General features: G+C 51.6%; 2 protein-coding genes across 2 annotated transcripts; both read right to left on the bottom strand.

Moving 5' to 3' along the window:
- Window positions 1-743: 743 nt before the first annotated feature.
- Window positions 744-2387, bottom strand: LOC119283454 (mitogen-activated protein kinase kinase kinase 18-like). Its single transcript, XM_037563002.1, has one exon. It carries the CDS (start codon window positions 2385-2387, stop codon window positions 744-746), a length of 1644 nt encoding a protein of 547 aa, XP_037418899.1.
- Window positions 2388-13021: 10634 nt separating this feature from the next.
- Window positions 13022-16449, bottom strand: LOC119285402 (mitochondrial succinate-fumarate transporter 1-like). The gene is made up of 2 exons (XM_037564672.1): window positions 15922-16449; window positions 13022-13797 (listed from the first exon to the last, which is right to left on the bottom strand). The coding sequence occupies exons 1-2, from the start codon at window positions 16360-16362 to the stop codon at window positions 13264-13266; spliced, it is 975 nt and encodes a 324-aa protein (XP_037420569.1). The 5' UTR covers window positions 16363-16449; the 3' UTR covers window positions 13022-13263.
- Between the last annotated feature and the right edge of the window lie 9924 nt (window positions 16450-26373).

Here is a 26373-nt window from a genome sequence, read left to right as displayed (position 1 = left end):
GTACATGACTTCCATCTTGATGGGCAAGCCGAAGATGATATCATTTGGAAGCATGCGGATGACCACCCCCCGTCCCCCCTCCCCTCCCCCAAGGTTAAATTATTCGTTTGGTTAGCTTTACAAGACCGTATTTGGACCGCCGATAAGTTGAAAAGGCGCGGTTTGGCAAACTGTGGCCTTTGCCAACTATGCAAGAGAGAATAAGAAACAGGGCCTCATCTCTTCTTCAAGTGTCGGCACACGCTTAGGCTGTGGAGATCTATCATCGAGAAGCTTGGGCTACCTCACGTCAACACCTCTGAGTGGCATCTTGATGAATCCGTCAAAGAGTGGTGGGACAAACGAACCGATAACCGATAACCGAAACCCAAACTGGCATGCCATGACCTCCCTCACCATGCTGATCACATGGACGATTTGAAACGAGCGGAATGCTAGAGTGTTTCGTCAAAAAGAAAAAAATTCTCCACCGCCTGTTCTCCTTAGATCTATTCTTGAAGAAGCAAAATTATGGGTTACTGCCGGCGCAAAGAAACTTGGGCTTATAATTTTGTGCTAGTAATTTTCATGCCGCTTGCGTGGGGTGTTTTATAAAACTCTAAACTCTATTCTTTCCTTACCTAATAACCTAATAGATGAGACAAATCTTACGCCTCCGTTTCGAAAAAAAGGGAGCAAACACACCACACACGCTGCTGACCAACTAGTGTCTGGCCGAGTCGCTCACCCAACTAGCAGCAACATCAGAAGTCAAAAGTCAAAACCACCAAAGAAACAAGAACCAGAAACTGCGCTGTAAAAAAAACAGAACCAGAAACTGTAACAAAAAATAGTATCAATTCACCGTCTGCTTGCTGAAACAAAATCATTGATTGAATCAAATGCGATAGAATACATGACACCAGCACGGACGCAACGGCCAACGGCGGCCAACAAGGAGGCCGATCAATCCCAGACCCACATTTATGGTACCCACGGCGATCATCGCACCAGCAACGGCCGCGGACACGGCAGGAGCCGCCGTCGCTCCCGCCGGTCACGAGGACCCCGTCACGGCTGACGGCGGGCCCACCGGCGCCGCCATTTCCCGCGCCAGCGACTGTGGCAGCGTCGGATGGCGATGGTACCAGTGGCAGTAGCACTGCATCGGTTGACATCTCAAGACTGGGCGGTGGGGCCCAAGTGTCGGGCGCCCAGGTGGGGCCTTCCTCCAGCTCGCGCACCCAGTCTGGGCGCGGCCTGTCTGATGCCAATTCGGCAATCCTCCCCTTGGCGCTCGCCATGATCACCTCGTCCTCGATGTCGGCCGCCGGATGGCAGTCGGACGACGCGTCGGAGTCCGAGTCCGACGCCGCCCAGTCAAGAACCGCTCGCGGGGACGGGGACGGCGACGGCTCGCCGGCGTCGTGGGGGTCCGCGGAGAGGAACGGGTGGCGCAGCAGCTGCTCGCAGCTCCACCGCTCGCCAGCGTCGCGGCGGAGGCACTTGTCGAGGAAGTCGCTGCAGGAGTCGGAGAGGCACGCGGGGAGCTCCGGTCGCTTCACGCCGTAACCGATGTGGAGCAGCAGCTCGCCGACCTCGAGGGCGCCGCCCATCTCCGACCATGGCCGCTTCCCGGTGAGCAGCTCCACCGCCGTGCACCCGAGCGACCACACGTCGGACGCCGGCGTAGACGCGCCGCCGCGGGCCACCTCCGGCGCCATCCACGCCGGCGTGCCACGGGGCCCTCGCGGCGCCGGCTCTGAAACAAGCCTCGCCGCGCCGAAATCGGCGAGCTTGGAGCTGCCGTACTCGGCACCGTCGCCGCCGACGAGCACGTTCCGCCCCTTCACGTCCCCGTGCACGACCCCGGCGACGTCGTGGAGGTAGTGCAGGGCGGCGGCGACCCGCCGCAGGACGCACCGCGCCGCGCGCTCGCCAAGGCCGGCCGCGCCCCTCGCCGCCGCGCTCCCGCCCGAGACGAGCTCCATGTGCAGGTTCCTAGACGAAGCCGTGGCGTCGTCACCGAGGTACGCCACGACGTACGGCGAGGACAGCCGCCTCAAGATCCTTATCTCGGTCTCCAGGCACGCCATCGCGGCAGCCGGCGCGGCGCCCTTGGCGTGGACCGACTTGACCGCGAAGGCGCGGCCGGTGGCCCTGTGGACGGCCAAGTGCACGGTGCCGAACGCGCCCTTCCCGATGCATTTCCCGCGCGTCCACCCCTCCATTTTTATGCGCGCGCTGGAGACGACGAGTGGGCAGTGAAACAGAGTAGAGGAGCTCAGAGAGAAGCAGAGTGTGTGCGGAGGTGAGGAGTGAATAAAGGGAGATGGTGTGAGGAGTTGCAAGAAGAAGGCAAGCGTGAGGGTGGCGTATATATAGGTGTGGGGTTTCCGGCGCTGCATCGGGGGTTTACTTTTGGCAGCGATTTGCTCCCGATTCGCATGTTGCGCGGATGGGATATTAAATTGCCCTGCCCGAATATTTCTTTCTTTCTGGGTTGCATATAATATCACGGAATAAATGGATCGACGATGTGGGAGAGCGAGCGGTGTGCAACTTGTGCTGTTATCGTCTTCGGGGCTGTGCCGCCCCGTTGAGGCCACATGGGCGATCGTCCATTTGGGTCGCTTTGATGGATCACGGTTCCGTTTGGATATATGGATGGATGGATGGACGGGTGTCATTAACGCACGCACCTTTGATTTCGAATCAGGAATAGTCGAGGGTGCACCGCATTGCCATATGTTTCCCTTTTTTCATCCTGTTAAGTTATCACGACTTGAAGCAAACAATTGTGACGCCGATCCACGCAAAAAAAGCTACTGTAGTGTTTGATCTTGTAAAAGAAAAATCTTGCATGTCCTTGAGCACCGGTACAGTACGTCTATCTATACACATCACGCTATATGGTGTATCGGACTCAGGCGTCCACACGTAACGACGCTCGCATCCAAGAGACCAATCGGGGTGTGGCCCCAAAATATTTCCCGTGATATCCGACGTGCCTCCAAAAATACATTGGCGAGAGGATGGATATAGATAAACGAGAGCAGCACAAAAACAGAGCACGCCACACTCCCGCTACCCCACTCATCTGGAGCTCGATCTCCGCTGCTGACATGGCCGCCGGAGCACACGAGGGTGTGGTGACATGGAAGGACACGAGTGGCCGAGGTGCCAAGGAGGGGAGGGGAGGGGAGGGATGGCTACGCGGAGGAAAGAAATAAAGAAAACACGCAGAGCGCACCGGCGAAAAGCTGTGGCCTCGGGCTGGGATACGACTCGTGTGGGATCGGTGGCTCCTGGCCATCGCGTCGCGTCGCGGCATCTAACCGGCGGGTCGCCGTCCGTTCCATTGGCGCCGCGCGCGGCCGAGCCACACAGCCCGCCCAAAGCGAGGCCCGCGCCCACTCATCTACTAGCAGCACCACCAGTGCGATATCGAAGAGGCAGGCAGCAGCTTGACGGTTACTGTAGATGCCATGGGCTAATTCTGGCTTGCGTCGTTGCATAATTCGACACGAGTATACTACAGTAATACTAGTAATTGTGGTTTGCGTACGACTAGTTGGCAATCATTTGGAGGCGGCATCTCATAACCCAGAGAGAGATTCCAGACCAATGATGTAGAGTGATTAGCAATGATACCAAGGGAACAATGATTCTGTATAATCTGTATGCGCGACTGATGCGCCCCATCTGAGAAGCAAACACCGCAAGGTTACTATACAGTATACTACGAAATCAACACCCCTGCTTCGATCAAGTTTATTCCAACGTGGAGGGGGTGCACATTGGCACGACGCCGGCCGGCCAGGGCATGTGCGGATCATGAGGCCCGAGTCCGTGCATATCTCTTCCGGCTGTGCGGGCGAGATAACAGCTTAGTTATTACGGCTGGGGCAGGGCACATATATCCAACCTATCTATCCATCCATGGATCCAGACGCTGCGGCTAAGGGCATCTTCAGCCGTTCAGCCCTCACGCGCCGCCGTCTAGAGCACGCCGGCGATATTTTAGGCACAATCCAGTCATTGTCTTCTAAAAAAATAAGCTCGGCCAAAATCGGCCAACATGACAAAATTCGGTCAAATTCGACACATATGAGACGATTTCATTAATATTTGTACATAAATATTTAAAAACATAGTTAAAAACTACTGCGCCGCCTTCCGCCGCCCCTCCTGTAGGCCGAAGAACGCGCTAAAGGCGATGTAGTCGTCGCCGTCGTCGGCCTCCTTCTTCACGCCACCGCTATCCTTGCCGCACCCCTGCCCTGTGTCGCCTTGGCGGACAGGTTTGGTTGACGGCGGTGGTGCGTCGTCGTCACTGTCCTCAAGGATGATAACGCCGCCCGCCTCGCGGCCGCGGCGTCGAGCGGCGATCTCCTCAAGGGCACGACGCTAGCGTTCCATCCTCAGTTTGACGTAGTCCTCTCGCGCCCACTTGAGCGCGGCCTCGTCGGCGGCGGCGGCCAAGTCATCATGCTTGCTCTTCACGGCGACGAGCCCGGCTCCGTCTTTGGCTTGACGAGGCGGGAGGAAGAGGAGCCACGACCGACCTCGTTGATGACGAGGGTGTCGTCGGGGGTGCGCCCCCCTAGCGGCATCTCCACGGGCTCGGCCTTGACGCTGGTGAGCGCCGGCGATCTTGACGAGTGGGGGTGGGAGGAGGAGGACCCACCCGCCATGCGCCGCGGCAGCCAAATGCCGCTGCCGCTCCGGCGGCGGACAGGCGTCGGGGCCGCCGGGTACTGGAGCGGCGGTTGATTGCCGCCCTCGTGGACGAAGTGCAGCGTCCGCCCGGGGACGCCCCACCACAGGCAGCGGCCGTCGGCGTTGTGGCGCCCCCTCACCGGCATGTTGTTGATGGAGGCGAGTTGCTCCTTGTGATGGCGTTGGAAGTACGCCGCCCAGCTGGCGTGGTTGTCGGTGGCATACTCCGGGCGGCCGCACACCTCCTCCGGCAGGGAGGCCCGGATGCGCTCGATCTCGTCGTGGAAGTGGGCAGGGTGGTCGGCGTCGGGCTGCGGGGGTCTGAGATGCCTCCAGCGCTGAGCCTCCAACGCCCTGGCGTGCGTATGTCAGGCAGCGCCGGGTAGTTGGCCTCCCGTTGGAGGTGCGCCTCCTACTCATGCAGGGTGCGGCGGGCGAAGCCGTTGGCCGCCGCACCATCGTCGGGGAAACGCTCACCCATCGAAGGACGTAGACGTGGTGGCTGGTGTCGGGGGAGAGAGAGACGGGATGGGGCGACGGCGACGATAGAGGGACTACGAGCGGAGGAGAGTGTGTCCACCGGCGAGGAGAGGGTGTCTTTTTATAGCCGCCGAGGGGCGGTAGACGTGTGTGTACGCGTGGTGGGATGGGGACGGCACGTCGCCGGGCCTTCACTGCGCCGCCCGTGGGGAATCAATGAAAAACTGACCGGCGGCAGCCTTGGCATTGATTCCCCGTGGGAAACGAGACGCTGAGGAAGACGAAACGCGGCTGGTCACTGACTTGGCGGGCCCGCCGGACTTTCGCGCCAAAAGCGCTTCTCTGGGTGCCGCCAGCGCGCCGGGTTCGTTCTGTGTCCGCGGGCGTCAAATTTGGCTCTAACCGATGAAATTGGGCTTCTGAAACGTGACTGGACCGGTTTTTAGATGCCGACAGTAAATAAACACCTTGGAGGGTTGGGGATGGGGGTGGGGGGCTGTTTGGCGAAGTGGAGATGCTCTAAGATGCTAGGCATTCATTCGCTCCTCATCTTGACTTTTATATGTGCCGCGGGTTTAGTGCTTGATGCCATCAACTTGAATTCCCCGTACTCGCCTCCCGTATGCGCGCGTAGGATAAGATCTGCTGCTATGATTCTTTCTTCCTTTTTTTCTGCGTGGTGAGGACGCCCAGCAAAAGCATCAGACATGAATGCCATGATTCAATCAGCCCGCACAACTTGTAACGTAGGAAGATTAGATATCACTGCTCCATTTTTCGCCTCCTTCGACCCCTTGTGTTGTGCTTGTACGCTACCTATTCTGACAACAGCCAGATGCCATCACCAGTTAATCAAATCAACTGTCAACCTGATAACTGGAAATTGGGAAGGATGGCTCTCACAAAGTCATACAGTAGTGGTACATCTTTCCTGGTCAAATTACTTTTCGGAATCGATCGCTTTCCGGAGGAGCTGCCTCCCCTCCATCCCAGCCCAGGACAAACCAGAGCCGCTAGCAGGTGCTTAATTAATCTGGCTAATCCAGGGAAGGTGGAGCTGTTCCTCATTAAACAATCCGCGTGAATGTGCAACTTAGCCCATGACGACGCAAAAGCCAGGTTCTCAGCACTAACCCAACCCCATGCCAAAGATACGGACTACTGCTACGGTGCATACATGGGACTAGTGCATGCATCCATCCATGCACGACCAGTCCTTTCCACGACCGACCGACCGCCCGGCGGAAACAGTCAATCCAAAACCTTTCCCTCCCACAAGTCGGCACGACGCGAGAGCATAGGAGACGGGACGTCCGCCGCCGCGCACGTAGGTGCCGACCGATCAGCCTCGGCCGACCGGCGCGGCAGGAAACACACCCTGGCCCAGAAGACGTTAGCGTGTGGGGGCGCACTCGTTGCGCCGCGCGCGTCCGGCCACGGCGTCGGCGTGACAGAGCGCGAGGTCGATCAGTCGGCGGCGCAGCGCGCCGCGGCGGGGTGTCTCTGGACGGCCAGGCACCGGCGGGGGCAGGGAAACGTGGGGTTGGGGGAACGCGGCCGGAGCCGACAGCCCAGGACCAGGGTGAGGAATCGCCGGGGCGGTGCCGCGCGATCGTGCCGGCGCCCAACCGCCTGCCCGCCGTCCTCCTGGATCACCGCCCGGTCGTTTTCGTGCCAGTTTTGACGCCGGTGCGGGCGAGGGTGCCGATGCCGATGCCGATACGGCATGTGCGGCCGCAACGGCGCACGCAGCGTTCGTGGACCGTGGCGAGCCGGCGCGTCACGCGGCCACCGTATTTTGCTCCGTGTATGCTGCCATGTTGGCGTCACGTGAGCGGCACCGCGGCGAAAGCAAGGTCTCTCGTGCCGTGTTTGGGGCCTCGGACCCCCTGTTTCTTGCCGTGTTCTGATAACGATGCGTGACCTGTCCCCGTCAGTGTTACGTGAAAAACGCTTGTGGATTGCTTTACCGGCCGGGCCGGCTCTTGGACGGACCGAGGGATGATGGCCTTTTCTCCTTTTGTCACTCGCTGATTGCTTCCGCTCGCCGCCGGTAAGGCCACACGACAATCCATCCAATTTAACCAAAGAAGGAACCCCGTCCCAAAACTGTTCAAGCACGGACAGCTATTGCTCGCTGACGGGAGGGAGCACTGCTGTTTTCGTGATGACTTGAGAACACGTCTGACAGCTCGGCGTGTCTGATACTTGTCCAATGTGGCAAGATTTCGCTCAAGAGACGTGCTTCCGAGCTAGCAGTACTAGCTACTCCATCCAGAAAGTAAACATGATTATTGACCCTCATCATTCAAGTCTCAAGACCAGCAGGCAGGAGGCAGGAGGCAGGAGGCATGGTCTGTCTACCCACGTAGACTACACCTTGGCCTGCCGGGTCAGACACAGCTGACAGGGTTTCGTGCCGGATTACCACAGCCAGCTCTCGCATACCGGCAACAACTAGCATCCAATCCAATCCAATCCCTTATAAACGGCGCGTGCGAGTTGCCACATCCATCCATCCACTCCGCGCAGGCACGGCCCGTGAAGCCTGAAGAAACGGCGGCGGGGACGGCCTGTGACGCATGCGCTGCGATCCAAAATGACCTAGGCCAACCAGGAAAACCGAAGCTGTTTTGCCAGTTGCGAGTGCACTGCAGGGTGAGATGCACGGCACCGGCCAGCCGCAAAGCCGCTGTCCCGCTCGCCTGCCTTCGTGCATCATCCATCCGTCCCAGTCCCACCACCAGTTTCTTTTACTACTTGCCTCCGTAAATTTTCCTTCCCGGGTCACGTCAACTTATTGCTGCAATTAGGCCAACTCCATTGTACGATCCTATCATGTCCGCCCTCGTTCGTTTGGAGTAAAACGGACAAACGAGACGGCCAAGTGCGCGGGCACAAACGGACTTTTGTCCGTTTTGTGTCCGCTTTCGATCCATTCCCGGCCCAAAGTTACGCCGGTTTTGGGGTGAAACGGACAGCACGCGAACGGGCGGGACGCGCGCGCTTGTCCTTCCCTGGCCCGCCTGTCGGTGGGAGAAACCAACCCCCTCCCCCACGCCCATTTGACGCCATTTTCCCCAAACCCTCCCACGTCCCTCCCGCCGCCCCCTCTCTCCCCCGTCCATGGTCGACGCCCCGCCGAGTTCCGGCGGCCTGGCCGTCGACCCGACCGCAAAGGTGAAGAAGAAGGCGCCAAGGAAGCCGTGGTCGGAGTGCACGCCGGAGAAGATCGCTAAATTGGACGCGGAATCGGCGAAGAGGAGGGAACGGAGAGCGGCCGTCAAGATCAATGCCGCCGCGGCCAAGTTCGCCGCCCAGCGCGAGGAGCTGGAGGCCGCGCGACGCAAGGCCGCTGCTGACGAGAAGGAGGACCTCGTCAACAAAGCGCACGCCATCCTCATGCTTGGCATGGGCCGTCCGGCGGGGTTCCATGCAGCGGCCCTCGGCCCCGCGAGCACAGGCTCGTCGGTCGCCCGGCCTACGCACTGCCAGTCGCCGACGTCGCGCGCCGCGCCCATGTCGCCCGGCTTTCCTCCGCCCAGGCACGACGGCCAGACCCGTTTCTCGGCGTCGCCGGACGTGGGCTTGTTCGCGCCGTCCACACCACGCCCCGCGGCCGTCATCAACCTCAACGTCACGCCTGGGTCCAGCAGCGGCGGGCGGCCGTCCGTCGAGATGCAAAGAAAGCAGGCGCGTGCACCGTTGCGGGCACCATGCCGGCCCCCCGCGTGTTGTTTGACGGAATGCCAACCTCAACGCCGACGGTGCACGACCCCTTCTACAACCAGTACATGGAGGACGTGATCTTCCAGGGTGGGCATGGCCGTGCCTACGACCTCGAGGAGACCCAAAGTCAGGATGGCCGCGCCCAGTACGTGCCCGATGAGGAGGCCGACGACCGTGCTGACTACGACCATGGTGATTCGTGGCATGAAGCGAAGGAGGTGATCCTTGCGATCATGAGCGTGGACTTGTCGAAGATGAGCGACAAGACGAGGGCCTGGTTCGAGGCCAAGCAGAAGGAGATGCTCGACGCCGAAGGCCTGAACTAGGTCGTCCGATCGGCGTGGCCGTTCTTTTTGGAGGCTGGCATGGGTGCCGCCCGCTCGCTGGGCCGCTGGCAGTGTGCCGGCGAAAAAACATTCACTTTGGAGGCCGGCTGTGTTGCCGGCCGCTGGCTGTGTTGCCGGCGAGGACAACTATTCATTTTGGAGGCTGGCTATGTTGCCGGCCGCTGGCTGTGTTGCCGGCGTGATGAACTGGGGTCGTGAACTGGGGCTTGGCATTTGAAACGTCCCTTTTTTTTTAAATAGACGCGGATAGGATGGGGTAAAAGGATGCGTCCGCGCGGTGGGCGCACGGCCACCGCATCCCAGGACAAGCCCGGACACGACCCCAAATCCCTACCCAAAGGGACAAAAACAGGACAAAACGGACGTCCGTTTGGGGTCGCGCGGTGGAGTTGGCCTTAGGTTCGGCTACTAGTACCGCGCCGGAACTGGATCCTCTAACATCGAGAAGGGAAGTTAGAGAAGCTACAGTACCCTAACTTCCCTTCTTTCTATTCATATGATTAAGGCTAAAATGACTGAAATTAATTTGCAAAATGATGATCTATTGTATATATTTATAGTAATTACGCATAAATAAGTTGATGATGAAATAAAATTAATTTTAAATTATTTATATCTACAGTAAATACCAACAGTAAACAAGCTGCTAACTATCTACTAACCTTCTCTAACTTTTCTTCTTCTTTTTACACTAGACCAGCACTATAGCACCGTGACTTTCCTTATCTGTGTTAGAGGATCCGGTTCCTACTGCGCCTATCAGCAGAGCACAGATTTTTTGTAGCTCGGGACGGATAACCCAGCAGCATGGCATACGACGTACCACGACGCGCCCAATCTTTAATCTTTTCTCTAGAAACCACAAACCATAAAAGGAAATTAAAGGGGAAGGTCGGCCCCTTTCGGATCGTCCATGTCACTGTCACATCACACTTGTGTGGAGATATAAAAGCAGTTTCAGAAAACTGGCCGTTGTTTTTTGTTATGTTGACGAGTAGAACGGGGTTGCTTAGTTTTGCACAGACTCACAGATGATATCCGGTTGGCGGCTGTGAATGAAGAGATAAAACCAGCCATGTCAGTTTGATCACACGGGGTAGTAGTGGTACATCTATCCCCATAATTCGCACATCTTTTATGTGCCGGTATATTCCTCCAACTTGCAATTGCTTTCAGCAACTACTCCAAGTTGACCAACTGAATTCCGGAGAGGAAAGGGGAAAGGAAGATCGAGGAATCCGTTGCTCACGCTCTCCCACGCACTTGTTAACGGAAACGAAACTACTATGCAGCCGATACATAGCAGCCGAACGTTGGACGATGCGTGATCTAACCGCTGGCCTCCACTTTGTCCAACGCATGCACGGCCGGATCAGTGCGATCGTGCGTAGATCGGCTACCCAGTGTCGTGTGTATAGCAACACTGTAACGGAAAAACGAACATGACCTGAGCCTGAGGCACCTGGAAAACAGAGCAGAGCAGCCACTGGGAGTCTAGTCTTCAGTTACTTCTACGACAGATGAAGATGGATTTTTTTTTCTCTAGATCTAGAGAAGGCACGTCCAGTTGGAGTGTTGACGAGGGCTGTTTAGCTGATCACAGCATCATCTACCAGTTGGGCATGATGATTATTCCGGTCAACTTTGAGCCGACCAAGTATGGGCGCTTCCCATAATGCAGGCTGCTGGGTAGTAAGAATTTTCGGATCGAACTTGTGTCCAAGCCGAGTTGAGCGGAGTGATATAATACAGATAGATTAGATAGCTGGAATGAATATTGCATCCTCAAAATACACAAGTCAACTCAGCCTAATCGTTGGCTTAAAAAACTTAGGGAGTGGCTAGGTCTCAGTTGACTGAGACTTAACCAAATCTCACTCAAGTGATATACTAGTATGTAAGAAGAAGAAAATACTGAAAATAATTTTTTTGTACGAATCTTCATGCAAAATCAAAGGAAGATAGTATCGACTCGGGCGACAATCCTGTCAGCACAGGCAGCATCGCTGTCGCTCTTTTCCGGTGACGAACTGGCAATGCAATTTGATCCTGCTTTGAGCGTAGAGCCTAGCGACATACACGGAAGCAAACTTTGTGGTCGTCTTTTCCTTTCCACTTTCAGAGTGCCGGTAGAACTTTGAGACAAAAAAGAAAAACAGTTGCTTGACGAGCAGTCAATTCACTGCTGATCACTTCCTCGATGTTCTTTTCTCATTTTTGTTGTTGGAATGGCGCTCTTTTTCCCATTTACTAGCAGCTGATCCCGCCACACAAACTCTCCCTTGGTCCATATCCAAGTATGCAATCCCTTTTTTTCCGATAAAGAAAGAAAGATGTATACATTTTCTCAAGGAAAGAGAGATCAAAGCAGGGGCCTTGGTCCATGTGATTGTGTATGTATGCATGCATATATCCTTGGGACAATTATTCGAGTTTACATAGAGACACACACAGAGATGAGAATGGATAGAGATTGCTTTGCGTAGTATGGGATGAATCACTCGCACCACTGGCATGCATGCATGATGAGTGCATCATCAGCCGGCAGAGCACAAGCGAAAAAGTTCCAAATTTGGCATGGCATGTGGATCCACCGTGGTTTCAGAAAGTAGGGAGGCTGCATGTTTGAGACGAAACCAAACCAGGGCATTTGATCTGGGCATCTATCTAGGGAGGCAGGAAAATGCAACCCCTGTTTCTTGGTCTGTGCTCGTCGATTCCGTCCTGTGTGGCCTCCAAGTGACCACGCCATATATGTTGTGTGCGGTGCACTCTGGCGAGGGTTCGTCGGAGCCAATCTGGCGCCGCAGATTCCCTTTAATTTAATAGTATAAGAAACATAAGGGGAAAGAAACATGTGTGGCCATCGAGAAAAGATATCACACTGACTGATTCATGCATCTACCACTGATCTCGCTTGGCCAGAGACGATTTGCTTGCAGCTGGGTGTCTCGAGGGCACACAGTCTCCAGACACACACGCGGCCTTGTAATGGTTGGGCAGACAGATAAGAACGTGCACGGCACAGCGCATACATGGATGAAAACAGAGCTGCCGGGAGATAGCAACCGGGTGCAGAAAGCGTGCAGCAACTTGGGGCGATCCGCGGCAGAGGCACCAGGGCTTTTTTCAAGCGAGGGTTTCTGGCGAGGACAGGCTTGAATGGCTCAGGGACTTTGATCTGCAGCAACAGAAGGAGAACCGGATCCCTTCACAAGAGAATGCGAGTGAAAAAAGGATCGCAAGGGCGTCACGGCCCCGGAATTGGATGCCTCCTGAGCTCAGGTCAGGTCAGGTCAGCTAGTGCGCAAGCTGATGGGCACAGCCCGATGCTAAAAGCCCGGTGATCGTTGCGTCAGCGGCAGCATCTCTCTGCCTCGGATTTGGAGGTCACTCAGGGACCCCCCCTGTCCCAAGGAAACTCCATCTCCATGCGGCGGTAACTACAGTTGGATTGAGGTTGCTGAATCTACTGTACAGCCAGCTGCCTATTGAGTGAAAGTTGAAGCCAGTGGCCTGCGTTATGGCTCCCAAAAGCCAATCGCCAATCATGGAGATGCAGACTACATTTTTTTAGGGGTTGGAGATGCAGGCTGCAGAGAGCGACAGCCATCGGGCCGAAATAATGCGCTGGAGGGAGAGTCCAGGTTTGCTCATCGTCCGTCATGGGCTTTATCATCGCATCTCACAACTGGCCCATGGCCTGGATATTAACATCATCAGCCCAGTAAGCAGATCGGTGCTAGTATTCAAGCTCACATCCATAACAGTCAGTCATCAGAGCATTCTTATCCATAACAGTCAGTCATCATCCGATCATTCTTATCAAAATTGGAAGGGGGTTTAATCATTATTTTGTGGACTACTAAAGTACATGGGCTCATTGCTCCGACCAATACCAGTCTCTCAAGCAATGAACAAATGAATATCCAGGATTCCAGGCAACCCAAAATGGCGCCGACTAACCAATCAATTCGGCGCAGCAGCTTCGAAAGCAGGCGGCGGGTTACACCTGAGACGACTGCAGATATGTTCGCTCATAGAGGCCCATCACCTGATCAGCCACTGTCCACATTATGGCCTGGCCAGGTGGAATCCTCATCAGCCTGGGAAGCAGGCCCTTCCACAGGGCCCGGAGGCCCTCTTCCGCGTGTATCGTCCGTATCGCGTGGAACATGCCCTTGTACTTGATGTCGCCGGTCCTCCCTTGGGCCATCAGCCTGGTCTTCACCACGTCGAAAGGCCCGGTGCAGATCGGCCCTGCGGTTCCTGCAAGGAACCCGGAGACCATGGACTGCCATGGCTGGAGAACCTTCCCGTCCCCTTCATGCTTCTTCCAGAGAAGGATGTCTATCGTGTTCTTGGCTGTGAACATCGCAGCTTGGTTTGTGCCGTTGCGCATGACAGTTGGTGATGCTCCAGACCACAGACCAAAAATGCCTTCCTCACGAACAATTGTCTTTGCACAGTGTATGGGCCCTTTATATTTCAGCAGGTCCGTGCTTAGTCCTTTTTGTTGCTGCAATCTAATCTTTACCACCTGCATCCATCATATAGAAACATTACAGCAATTCCCTCAACAAAATAAGCTTGAAAAACATAATCACAGTGACAGAATGTACATTTCAGTTTTCCCTGTGAATATGAGAAGGTACAGCAACAGAAGTCAAAATTAATACTCCCTCCGTTCCTAAATATAAGACCTTTTAGAGATTCCACTATGGAGTATAAGACCTTTCAGAATATAAGACGTTTTTTCTGTTCAAACTGAACTGAAAAAAGGTCTTATATTTTGGGACGGAGGTTAAGCAATGCTTGGTTGTCTTGGTGTAACACAGTTTTCCTCATTGCACTGATGATTCAACTATAGAACACTGTACTTCCAGTCAAAGATGAAAAAAGTGATTTGAAAAAATATACAATGGTGGTTTTCGGTTTAAGTATCCATTTCAATGCAGTTACAGTGTTGGAGTCTATTTTCACATAGTTTTGTAACTTCAAGCAACATCTACTGTAGTACTCCCTCCGTCCCATAATATAAGAGCGTTTTTTACACTCTCCCTCCGTCCCATAATATAAGAGCATTTTTGACACTAGTGTAGTGTCAAAAACGCTCTTATATTATGGGACGGAGGGAGTACTAATTAAGAGTATTTTCTTAATACTTCCATGCAGTATAATTAGGCAGGCACTCTACACGTAAACACGAGAGGAACCTCAGAACCAATATTCACAATGCATCACTCATGTTATAAGATCAAGCTCCGCTTCCCTGTTACAATACCAAAAAAGCTGCGCCTTTTGTCCCAAACTAGGTAATGTTTGAATTCTGATCCTAGCACCTTATCATTCTAGTTTTCTAGTCCTTGCTGATAATACAATGCTACAACTGAGACTAAATATGTTTGGATTGTAGCTAGCGTGGTGCTGGGAGTGAAACATAAGCTTGTGAATTTGAATGATCTTTTTTCCGGTTGGTTTAATGTTTCTGCAGGAAGAGACAGAAAATTTCTTATGATTGGTGTGGCTGCTATCTTCTGGGCCTTATGGAAAACTAGGAATAAAATCATGTTTTCAATGTGTGAGCCGGGAGATTCCACCAATATAGTTTTATATGTTTGTCATTTCTTAACATGCTGGGCGCCCCTGCAGAAAGGTGCTCTTCGAAGGTGTTGTGGCAGGGATCCCATAGACTGGCAATGGTGGTGCAGGAGTTGTATGGACGTTGCCATGGCTGGAATATTATCAGCATGAGACTAACAATGTAGTTGTTGTCCCCTTTACTTCCTCGAGTCCATTGGTGCCTGTTGTGGATCTTCTGTCTAGCTTTTGATGTAAACAACAACTCGTTTTGTCTTTTGTTTCTACCTGAAATCCTGAATGCTGTTTTGAGTTAGCTTGTAGGTGTAGTTTTTCAGCTTTGCAGGGTCTGGGTGGTTTGTATCCAGCGCTGGTTCTGGGTGGAGTGTGTGTGAATGTGATACTTCTCTGATTTCTGAATGAAATCAAGGCCGGTGGGCTCCATCTATCAGAAAAGAACAGCCTTCTCTGATTTCAGAATGAAATCAAGGCCGGTGGGCTCCATCTATCAGAAAATAACAGCTGAGACTAAAGATACCACAACTACACCGCATTCTCGGTCAAATGCACTTGATAGCATTCTAGTGGGGAGCCGGATGCTAACACGGACATCATTAACACGAGGTCCAGGTGCTTCTGGGTCAAACTTATTATTTGACAGCATTTGAATAGGGCAGGGTAGGTAGACAAATGCCTCATCACTTCCTTGCGCATGTTACCAGCAGACCACAATTGGACCGCAAATCACAGAGCTTTCATGTTTTAATCCCAAAGGACAGGTTGTCAGAAAGGCATCAACATCATGCACACACAAGATTAAATAGCTGCGGGGATCTGGTTTATGTCTTCGCTCTTTTTTTATACACCAACGATGCAACTTTTACATGGATAATAAAGTACACTTTAAGATCCCAGCAAGGAATCGTCTAGAGCTGTCCAAATTATATGCGAATACAAAATGCGAACACATCGTACTCACGGAAAGCAAGCACGAACGATCTGGGAACTCGTAGAAATACTCCTATTTTTGAATACATATATACAAGAAGTAAGAAGTAAGAGGAAGAGAGATGTGCAATCTGACCTCGAATGGGGTAACGATGACGAGGGCCTCGAGGACGCCGGCACCGAAGCCGGAGGCGAGGCGGCCCTGCGCGGAGACCTTGCCGGTGACGGGGTCCTTGAAGGCGGACTGCAGCATGGCATTGGAGCCGAGGCGGAGCGCGTACTTGAGCGTGAGGTGGGTGGCGAAGGGCGTGAGGCCCTTCCAGAGCGCCGGCACGCCCTCGGCGCGCGCGACGGTGGTGCCGCAGTGCGCGATGCCGCGGTAGGCCCCCGCGCGGTCCAGCTGCAGCCTCGTCTTGACCACGTCGATGGGCTGCAGGCAGCACGCCTCCATCACGCCGCCGAGCGACCCCGCCGCCGCCTTGACGTAGGGCGGGATCGGCGCCCTGCCCCCGCCGCTGCGTGGCTCGTCGGCCCGCGGCGGCGGCGAGGGCGGGGGCAGGGAAGGGGGTGAGGCCATTTGGGCCGATAGGCGGGCCTCAGCGGGTGGCAGGCGCGGCGGAGAAGAGGGTCTTGGATTGTTCCTCCGTTGCTCTTTTTCACCCACTTTTCTGCGGGGGATCCGAAAAGGAGCGGCGCTGGTTATATGGAACCGGCGGGACAAGAATGAAGAAGGGCACGTAGTTGTCCCGGGACACGTCAGCCGTCAGGGTTTGGTCTATGGTGAGAAAGGAAACTGGCCCCACCTGGACCTGCGTGTTGTTGCGGAGGCGTAACTGTTGGTGCGGATGCTTGGACCCACATGTCAGACACCAATTCGGTAATTCGGTGGAGCCCTCACAGAGCCTCAGAGGTGTGCCACACCTGCACGGCCCGGGTTGCTCGCCTGGCGGCTATGCAGTGCACGACGAGCGTGCTACTTCGATCGATTTGTCGTCCCTGGGCGGCTAATGTCGAAACGTCGCTATTTCGGCTGATTTTTTGGTTCTCTCGGAGGCTAATCGTCGAACCGTCGCTATATGATTTGCTTTTGCGGGGGGTCTGTTCCCGACGATTCGTCGTGGGTTTCTCTAGGCGGCTAGTTTAGTAGCGACAAGCGAGCGGTTCTCCTCTCTTCCACCCACATTTTCAGAAATATCGTGTAAAATTAGCTGAAGTGGGATATGTTTGCAATTCTTTTCATTTTACCGCAAAGCATGTAGATCTATTGACCAAATCAGTGGTATAAATAGGCTAAATGAACTAAAACCGTATTGAAGTCCTCAGGGTCAACCGTCGTCTCCCTCTCAAAGCGGCCAATGCCGCACCATCCAACCGCTCAAACGCCGGGGTCTATCTAACATTGTTGATCCCCACTCCTATGGGATCATCGTCATAGAGAAGTAGCGTCACAACCAAAAGAACCACGTATTCGAGTGCCCGACCTTCATTAAATCTCGTAGTTCTCACCGAGGGCACACCGACATGCGGAGATGCGGCCGGAGGACCCAACTGCGAAGGAAGTCACCGCCATGCCGGTAAACCCTGAAAACTATAGTCTCACCTCCGGAGTGGACGATAGGAATTTACACCCACAAACCATTGACGCTACCACAAACAACATCGTCGAGATGTAAAGGTCCAAGGAAGAATAATTCTCCGAGCATGTTTCACTGCCACTGAAGACGATTTTATTGTACATCACCGCCGAAAGGATCGAAGAGATGGATGATGAAGGCAAATCTAAATTCACAAAATAGGGAACTACATCACATGTCATAAATTGGGGCCTCCACATACGCCCACACCGGCAGGGCCAGTAAGGCAGGAGGGGGCAGCAACCTACCAATGGAGGAGAAGTGGCAGTGTGGCGGCGCGACGCGCCCAAGATCTCCTTCGCTAGGGTTAGAAGTGGAAATGGTTCAGGAAACAGTTTCATGGACAAGATGAGAATCCTTATACCTAAATAGTTCATCCTCACTAACTCAATTATCTTGACATGCAACTATGGCAATTCACCATGTTATTATGCATGCATCACTAGATTTAATTCTCTAGCCATGAAACTTTGGCAACTCACCATGCCACTATGCATGTGAAGACCGACCTAACATACATCATCCATGTTATTTATATTAAGTAAATGTGTTACAACTATATAATAATCAAATATAATATATTATATGTAATTTAATTTCAATGCCCATATTGCTAATTAGAATACTAAAGGCTCATACCACAAAATCTCATAGAAATAGCGACATCCAATTTCCGCTGCAAGCGCATGGGGTATCATCTTATGCACACGAGACCAGAATAGTCCCTAAAATCATTGTTTTCAAACCAACTTCGAGTAGATGACGAAGATATGATGTCATAAACTATCAATTTTTGATTCGATCCACAACTCAAGAAACAAAAAGACAAATCATATTATGAAGGATAGACAATACAAACATAAAAATCTTGTGTAAAAATAGATCCCATCTAGTCTTTTTGTGCCTATTTGGACTAGATAACATGCATCATATGCACTTGAGGCTAGAACACATTGCTGGAAAATAATACCCTTTGTTCACGGGCCTCCACAAACAGATGAGCTTTGCTCTCATCAATGATGTGCCTCATCGCCGACGCACAACTACCCATCAATAGAAATGACTCGAGGACAACTAAGGGATTCTCTCCTGATGGGTGATGTCACACATCAATTCTACATGACCGAATGCCCTTTTTTGTTACACCGCCGACGAGTACCACCCACACCTTGTCAAAGCTGATATCATCACCACTGGTGGGAGTTGTTTTGGCCAATGGTGTTATTGATCACAAGTTGATGACCTAGATGATACATCTTCACTGATAGGGGAGTACCTTTCCCCCTCAAAGATTGGCTGTACTCCAGCTTAGCTGGGAAGGAATGGTCATCACTGATGCGTGTTCAACAACCGCATGTCAATGGTTACTTCACCTTTTTTACAATAGAGGGTGTTTGCAGATCTGGTATTTTCTCGCGCCGCTGCACCTGTCAGCTATGAGCACCCTCGAAGCTTCAATAGCAACCTCATCATATCATTTTCCTAGGTGGATTCCTCTCTCCTTATCTCTCTCTGCACGCGCATGTGTGTGTTGGGATCGACGTATAAGGACTAGAGAGGGGGGGGGTGAATAGCTCTACTAAACGATTTTACTCCAATTTGGGGTGATAGTGAAGGAAATATGCCCTAGAGGCAATAATAAAGTTATTATTTATTTCCTTATATCATGATAAATGTTTATTATTCATGCTATAATTATATCAACCGTAAACATGATACATGTGTGAATACATAGACAAATAGAGTGTCACTAGTATGCCTCTACTTGACTAACTCGTTGATCAAAGATGGTTATGTTTCCTAGCCATAGACAAAGAGTTGTCATTTGATTAACGGGATCACATCATTAGGAGAATGATGTGATTGACTTGACCCATTCCGTTAGCTTAGCACTTGATCATTTAGTTTGTTGCTATTGCTTTCTTCATGACTTATACATGTTCCTATGACTATGAGATTATGCAACTCCCGTTTACCGGAGGAACACTTTGTGTGCTAACAAACGTCACAATGTAACTAGGTGATTATAAAGGTGCTCTACAGGTGTCTCCGAAGGTATTTGTTGGGTTGGCATATTTCGAGATTAGGATTTGTCACTCCGATTGTCGGAGAGGTATCTCTGGGCCCACTCGGTAATACACATCACTTAAGCCTTGCAAGCATTACAACTAATGAGTTAGTTGCGGGATGATGTGTTACGGAACGAGTAAAGAGACTTCCCGGTAACGAGATTGAACTAGGTATTGAGATACCGACGATCGAATCTCGGGCAAGTAACATACCGTTGACAAAAGGAACAACATATGTTGTTATGCGGTTTGACCGATAAAGATCTTCGTAGAATATGTAGGAGCCAATATGAGCATCCATGTTCCGCTATTGGTTATTCACCGGAGACGTGTCTCGGTCATGTCTACATAGTTCTCGAACCCGTAGGGTCCGCACGCTTAAAGTTCGATAACGGTTATATTATGAGTTTATGGTTTTTGATGTACCGAAGGTAGTTAGGAGTCTCGGATGTGATCATGGACATGACGAGGAGTCTCGAAATGTTTGAGACGTAAAAATTGATATATTGGACGACTATATTTGGATACCGTAATGGTTCCGGGTGAGATCGGGATAATACCGGAGCACCGGGAGGTTATCGGAACCCCCCGGGAGGTATATGGGCCTTAATGGGCCTTAGTGGAAAGGAGGGGAAAGGAGCAAGGGAGGACCCCCCCAAGCCCAATCCGAATTGGGAGGGCCCCCCCCCCTTTCCTTCCTCCCTCCTTCCTCTTCCTTCCCTCTCCCTCTCCAAATAGGAAAAGGAGGAGTCCTACTGGTGGGAGTAGGACTCCCCCCTTGGGCGCACCTCCTCCCCTTGGCCGGCCCTCTCCTCCCCTCCTTTATATACGGAGGAGAGGGGCACCCCATAGACACAACAATTGATCCCTTGGATCTTTTAGCCGTGTGCGGTGCCCCTCTCCACCATAGTCCACCTCGATAATATCATAGCGGTGCTTAGGCGAAGCCCTGCGACGGTAGAACATCAACATCGTCACCACGCCGTCGTGCTGACGAAACTCTCCCTCAAAGCTTGGCTGGGTCAGAGTTTGAGGGACGTCATCGAGTTGAACGTGTGCAGAACTCGGAGGTGCCGTGCGTTCGGTACTTGATCGGTCGGATCGTGAAGACGTACGACTACATCAACCGCGTTGTGCTAACGCTTCCGCTTTCGGTCTACGAGGGTACATGGACACACTCTCCCCTCTCGTTGCTATGCATCACCATGATCTTGCGTGTGCGTAGGATTTTTTTTTGAAATTACTACGTTACCCAACAGTGGCATCCGAGCCAGGTTTTATGCGTTGATGTTATATGCACGAGTAGAACACAAGTGAGTTGTGGGCGATACAAGTCATACTACTTACCAGCATGTCATACTTTGGTTCGGCGGTATTGTTGGATGAAGCGGCCTAGACCGACATTACGCGTACGCTTACGCGAGATTGGTTCTACCGACGTGCTTTGCACACGCGTGGTTGGCGGGTGTCAGTTTCTCCAACTTTAGTTGAACCGAGTGTGGCTACGCCCGGTCCTTGAGAAGGTTAAAACAGCACTAACTTGAGGAACTATCATTGTGGTTTTGATGTGTAGGTAAGAACGATTGTCACTTTATTGTATCCAATGCAATCGCCCTGTAATTGCTTTAATTTATCACTAAGCGGTAGCGATAGTCGTAGAAGCAATAGTTGGTGAGACGACAACGATGCTACGATGGAGATCAAGGTGTCGCGTCGGTGACGATGGTGATCATAACGGTGCTTCGGAGATGGAGATAACAAGCACAAGATGATGATGGCCATATCATATCACTTATATTGATTGCATGTGATGTTTATCTTTTATGCATCTTATTTTGCTTTGATTGACGGTAGAATTATAAGATGATCGCTCACTAAATTTCAAGATAAAAGTGTTCTCCCTAAGTATGCACCGTTGCCAAAGTTCGTCGTGCCCAGACACCACGTGATGATCGAGTGTGATAAGCTCTACGTCCATCTACAACGGGCGCAAGCCAGTTTTGCACACGCAGAATACTCAGGTTAAACTTGACAAGCCTAGCATATGCAGATATGGCCTCGGAGCACTGAGACCGAAAGGTCGAGCGTGAGTCATATAGTAGATATGATCAACACAATGATGTTCACCATTGAAAACTACTCCATTTCACGTGATGATTGCTTATGGTTTAGTTGATTTGGATCACGTGATCACTTAGATGATTAGAGAGATGTCTATCTAAGTGGGAGTTCTTAAGTAATATGATTAACTGAACTTAAATTTATCATGAACTTAGTACCTGATAGTATTTTGCATGTCTATATTTGTTGTAGATAGATGGCTCGTGTTGTTGTTCCGTTGAATTTTAATGCGTTCCTTGAGAAAGCAAAGTTGAAAGATGATGGTAGCAATTACACGGACTGGGTCCCTAACTTGAGGATTATCCTCATTGATGCACAGAAGAATTACGTCCTGGAAGCACCGCTGAGTGCCAAACCTGCTGTAGGAGCAACACCAGATGTTATGAACACCTGGCAGAGCAAAGCTGATGACTACTCGATAGTTCAGTGTGCCATGCTTTACGGCTTAGAACCGGGACTTCAACGACGTTTTGAACGTCATGGAGCATATGAGATGTTCCAGGAGTTGAAGTTAATATTTCAAGCAAATGCCCGGATTGAGAGATATGAAGTCTCCAATAAGTTCTATAGTTGCAAGATGGAGGAGAATAGTTCTGTCAGTGAGCATATACTCAAAATGTCTCGGTATCATAATCACTTGACTCAACTGGGAGTTAATCTTCCTGTTGATAGTGTCATTGACAGAGTTCTTCAATCACTGCCACCAAGCTACAAAAGCTTCGTGATGAACTATAATATGCAAGGGATGCATAAGACAATTCCCGAGCTCTTCGCAATGCTAAAGGCTGCGGAGGTAGAAATCAAAAAGGAGCATCAAGTGTTGATGGTCAATAAGACCGCCTGTAAGGGCATATTTATCCCTAAGTGTTTTGGTGATTGATGACAACGTATTTGCGGCTTCATTGCTAGGCACAAGACGATTGAGTGCCCCTCGAAGACTGATGAAGACAGCGGCTTTTCTACGTTTCTTTTTGGTGGATTTGAGTCGTAGGAAAGCCCTACTATTAAGAGGGGGTCCGCGTTGGAAAGGTTTGGGTGGAATCATCACGTACTTGTCTCCTTCTTGTCCCCTCCTTTTTCCTTGGAGCTTCCTCCGTCTTCTTGCCTCCCCTACCTGGCTGCTGTTGTTGGTTGCGGTAGTACTGCTCCCAGGACTACGGTAGTACCGCGCGGCGACGCGGTAGTACCGCGGGTTCCCACGGTAGTACCGCTTTTGCCGAGCGGTAGTACCGCGCTGTGCAGTCAGGCAGTAGTACTGCCCCTCAGCAGTACTACTGTGTCGGGTTTTTTCTACTTCCGTTTCTTTGCGGAAGTAGGCACAGAAGTTTCCATTCCCCCCTGGCTGGGATTTTTGCCTCGCGGTAGTACCGCATGGGGGGCGCGGTAGTACCGCGCGTGCGGAAGTACCGCCCCAGCTCCTGCGCGTCTGTTTATCTTTTCTGTTGCTGGGGTTGCGGCAGTACCGTGGGTCGGTACGGTAGTACCGCACAGCCGTGCGGTAGTACCGCTTGGTTGCAAGCAGTAGTACCGCTGGCCACGGGCTGGTTGGTGGGTAACGGTTGGATCCTTTTCCCACATTATATAAGGGGTCTCCTTCTTCCCTGTTGACTTACCTCTTCCACCTCTAAGCTCCATTATTGCTCCAAGCTCCATTTTTGCCCGATCTCACTCCCTAGCCGACCAAACTTGTTGATTTGCTCGAGAGTGGTTGAGAAGGCCCCGATCTACACTTCCACCAAGAGATATTTGATTCCCCCACTAATCCCTTGCGGATCTTGTTACTCTTGGGTGTTTGAGCATCCTAGACGGTTGAGGTCACCGTGAAGCCATAGTCCATTGTGGTGAAGCTTCGTGGTGTCGTTGGGAGCCTCCAATTGAGTTATGGAGATTGCCCCAACCTAGTTTGTAAAGGTTCGGTCGCCGCCTCCAAGGGAACCAATAGTGAAATCACGGCATCTCGCATTGTGTGAGGGCGTGAGGAGATTACGGTGGCCTTAGTGGCTTCTTGGGGAGCATCGTGCCTCCACACCCCTCCAACGGAGACGTACTTCCTCTCAAAGGGAAGGAACTTCGGCAACACATCCTCGTCTCCATCGTCTCCACTCTTGGTTATCTCGTGCCTTTACTTGTGCAAGCTTATTTGTTTCATATATCTTGCTTGCTTGTGTTCCTATCCTTGTTGCATCATATAGGTTGCTCACCTAGTTGCATATCTAGACAACCTACTTTGATGCAAAGTTTAAATTGCTAAAGAAAAGCTAAAAATTGTTAGTTGCCTATTCTCCCCCCCTCTAGTCAACCATACCGATCCTTTCAATTGGTATCAGAGCCTCGCCTCTTTATTAAGGACTTTACCGTCCAAAGAGTATGGTTGATACCATAGACGGTGTGGAGGAACACTCTGGTGTGAATCCGATCTTGTCTACGGGCGATCGGCGAACCTCGGTCTCTCGTGAGGAGTTCAATGTGGCCTTGGAGACATTGAAAACCTCCATGATGACCGAAGTTGAAAGCATGTTTACTAAATTTCTTGAGGGGCTTAAACTATCCACCGCACCGTTGAAAGTGGGTGACCCCGCCAACAAGGTGACGGATGCTATCCCCGACAAGGGGGAAGCTAGTAGTGAAAAGGCTCCTTCTTCTAGTGGTAAGAATGGCACCGACATCTTTGCCCATGTGGAACCACCGCTTGTTTATGGTGGACCGGTTCCTTCCACTCATTTGAATCATGCCGGTCCTCCCCCTAAGATTGTGAAAAATGAGGACTTTTATTGTTGGGTTTACCACTTTAAATGTCATTTAAATCATGTGAACACTAACCTTTGAATCATTGAAGAAGGTTTCTATCCACATGATCCAAGCAACTTCACTCCTCGAGAAGCCGCGGACAATCAATTCAATGAGAATGCTCTCTTCATCATTCAAGATGCAATTCCACCCGAAGACCTACCTCATCTTCGTCCCTTCGCCTTGGCCAAAGATGCATGGCATTGTGTTGTCTCTCTCTACCGGGGAAGTGCAAGCATTCAACGCTCCAACTATGAAGTGGTGCAAGATGAGGCCGATGAGTTTGCAATGAAAGAAGATGAAGAACCTCATGAGCTTTATCGGAGAGTAACCAAACTCGCAGTCTCACTACGAGATCACGGGAGCAAGGACACGGATGACAATTGGATCAAGCGCAAATTCCTCAAGGCAATGATGCCCTATCACAAGGCCATGTCCTCCGTCATTCGTCAAAGACCGGACTTCCACACTTTGTCCTCAAGCGATGTGTTGGATGAGTTTGTGGCCATGAACATTTTGGACAAGACCGCCGACAAAGCGGTGCTTCGTTCTCAAAGGGAAAAGAAGCCTAACCTTGCATTGAAGGCCAAGCTCACCATTGAAGAAGAAGAAGAGGAAGAAGAGGAGAGCAACCCCGAAGATACGAAGTATGCGTATCATGAACACATGGCACTTGCTTCAAGGCAATTTTGGAGCAAGAAAAACTCGAGGCCAAACTTTAGCAAAAACAACTCAAGTGGCACGAAGAGCAAGCAACGTGTTAGGACTTGCTATAATTGTGGCAACGTGAGTCATTTTGTTGCGGAATGCCCGTATGAGAAGAGGGAAGACAATGGTGGCAAGCTCATCCGAAAGGACAAGGCCAAGTCGTTCCCCAACAAGAGCAACTTCACCAAGAAGACTCCTCCCAAGGCATTGGTGGTACAAGAAGAGTACAATGAGGATGATGACGATGATGAAAGTGATGAGTCAGTTGTCATGGCCTCCGTTGCCATTGCGACGACTCCACGGGTGTCTCTCTTTGACTCACCCAATGAGAGCATCACCGCCAAGTGCCTCATGGCTAAAGCCACCAACAAGGTAACCCCCAACATCAAAACTACCATCATTAATCATCCTTCTCCGATGGATAGCATTAATGGAGGAAGATAATGTGGAGGCTAATGAGTTTGAGGCCTTTATGGGCAAACTCAAGGGAAAATCCAAGAAGCACTTTGTTGCTCTCTTGGAACAACTTGGTGAAGCCAATGACATGATCGAGGCTCACGAAAACACCATCACTAAGATGGAAGGGCATAGTCGTGACTATGCCGATGAGATTTCGGATCTTTTCAATGCTCTTGAGGAAGAGCGTGGTCTTCGTTTGGCTCTTGAGGAGTCACACAACGTTGATCATGCTAAGTTAAAGAAAGATTATGATCATGTCCTCATTGCTTCTCATGTGCTAAACTCCGAGAAGGCCGAACTTGAGGTTGATTTTGCTAGACTCAAAGAGGAGTTTGATCTACTTGACAAGGCTCACAAGGTCTTGAAGGGTGCTCATGCTAGCCTCAAAGATTCGCATGATCAACTTCAAGTAAAGCTAACCAAGGAAAATGCCACTTTTCCTCGTATGATGTTAATTGATAATGCAAATGCTACTAACCCGTGTTGTGAGCATGTGCATCTCGTTGAGGAGAACGCTAAGCTAAAGGGGCAACTTGAGAGAGGTCTTGCGACTTGCATACAAGGCAAGAAGAACCTCAACGATCTCTTGATCAACCAAAAGGGAGTTGTGGCCAAGGAAGGGGTTGGGTACGTGCCCGACTCCAAGAACAAGAAGAAGAATGACAAGACCAAAAGACCTCCTCCTCTCATGCAAACATTTGTGAAGGAGGGAGAGAGTGCCTCCGAGGAGAAGAAGAAGAACATTGCGAAGGGCGGCAATGTCAAGAAGGGCAATGCCACCCCTCCCAACAAAGCCGGCGATTTTAATCC

The sequence above is a fragment of the Triticum dicoccoides genome, chromosome 4A (assembly GCF_002162155.2).
Source record: "Triticum dicoccoides isolate Atlit2015 ecotype Zavitan chromosome 4A, WEW_v2.0, whole genome shotgun sequence".
In the NCBI taxonomy this organism is placed as follows: domain Eukaryota; kingdom Viridiplantae; phylum Streptophyta; class Magnoliopsida; order Poales; family Poaceae; genus Triticum; species Triticum dicoccoides.
Note: the sequence above shows the minus strand (reverse complement) of the source record. Positions and strands in the feature narration are given on the sequence as shown.

Excerpts from the sequence above, each read along its gene's own strand:
- LOC119285402 (XM_037564672.1), bottom strand. The coding sequence starts at position 16,362 with ATGGCCTCACCCCCTTCCCTGCCCCCGCCCTCGCCGCCGCCGCGGGCC. Across the intron at positions 13,798-15,921 it reads TCATCGTTACCCCATTCGAG|GTGGTAAAGATTAGATTGCA; the intron begins GTCAGATTGCAC and ends TGATGGATGCAG.
- LOC119283454 (XM_037563002.1), bottom strand. The coding sequence starts at position 2,387 with ATGCAGCGCCGGAAACCCCACACCTATATATACGCCACCCTCACGCTT.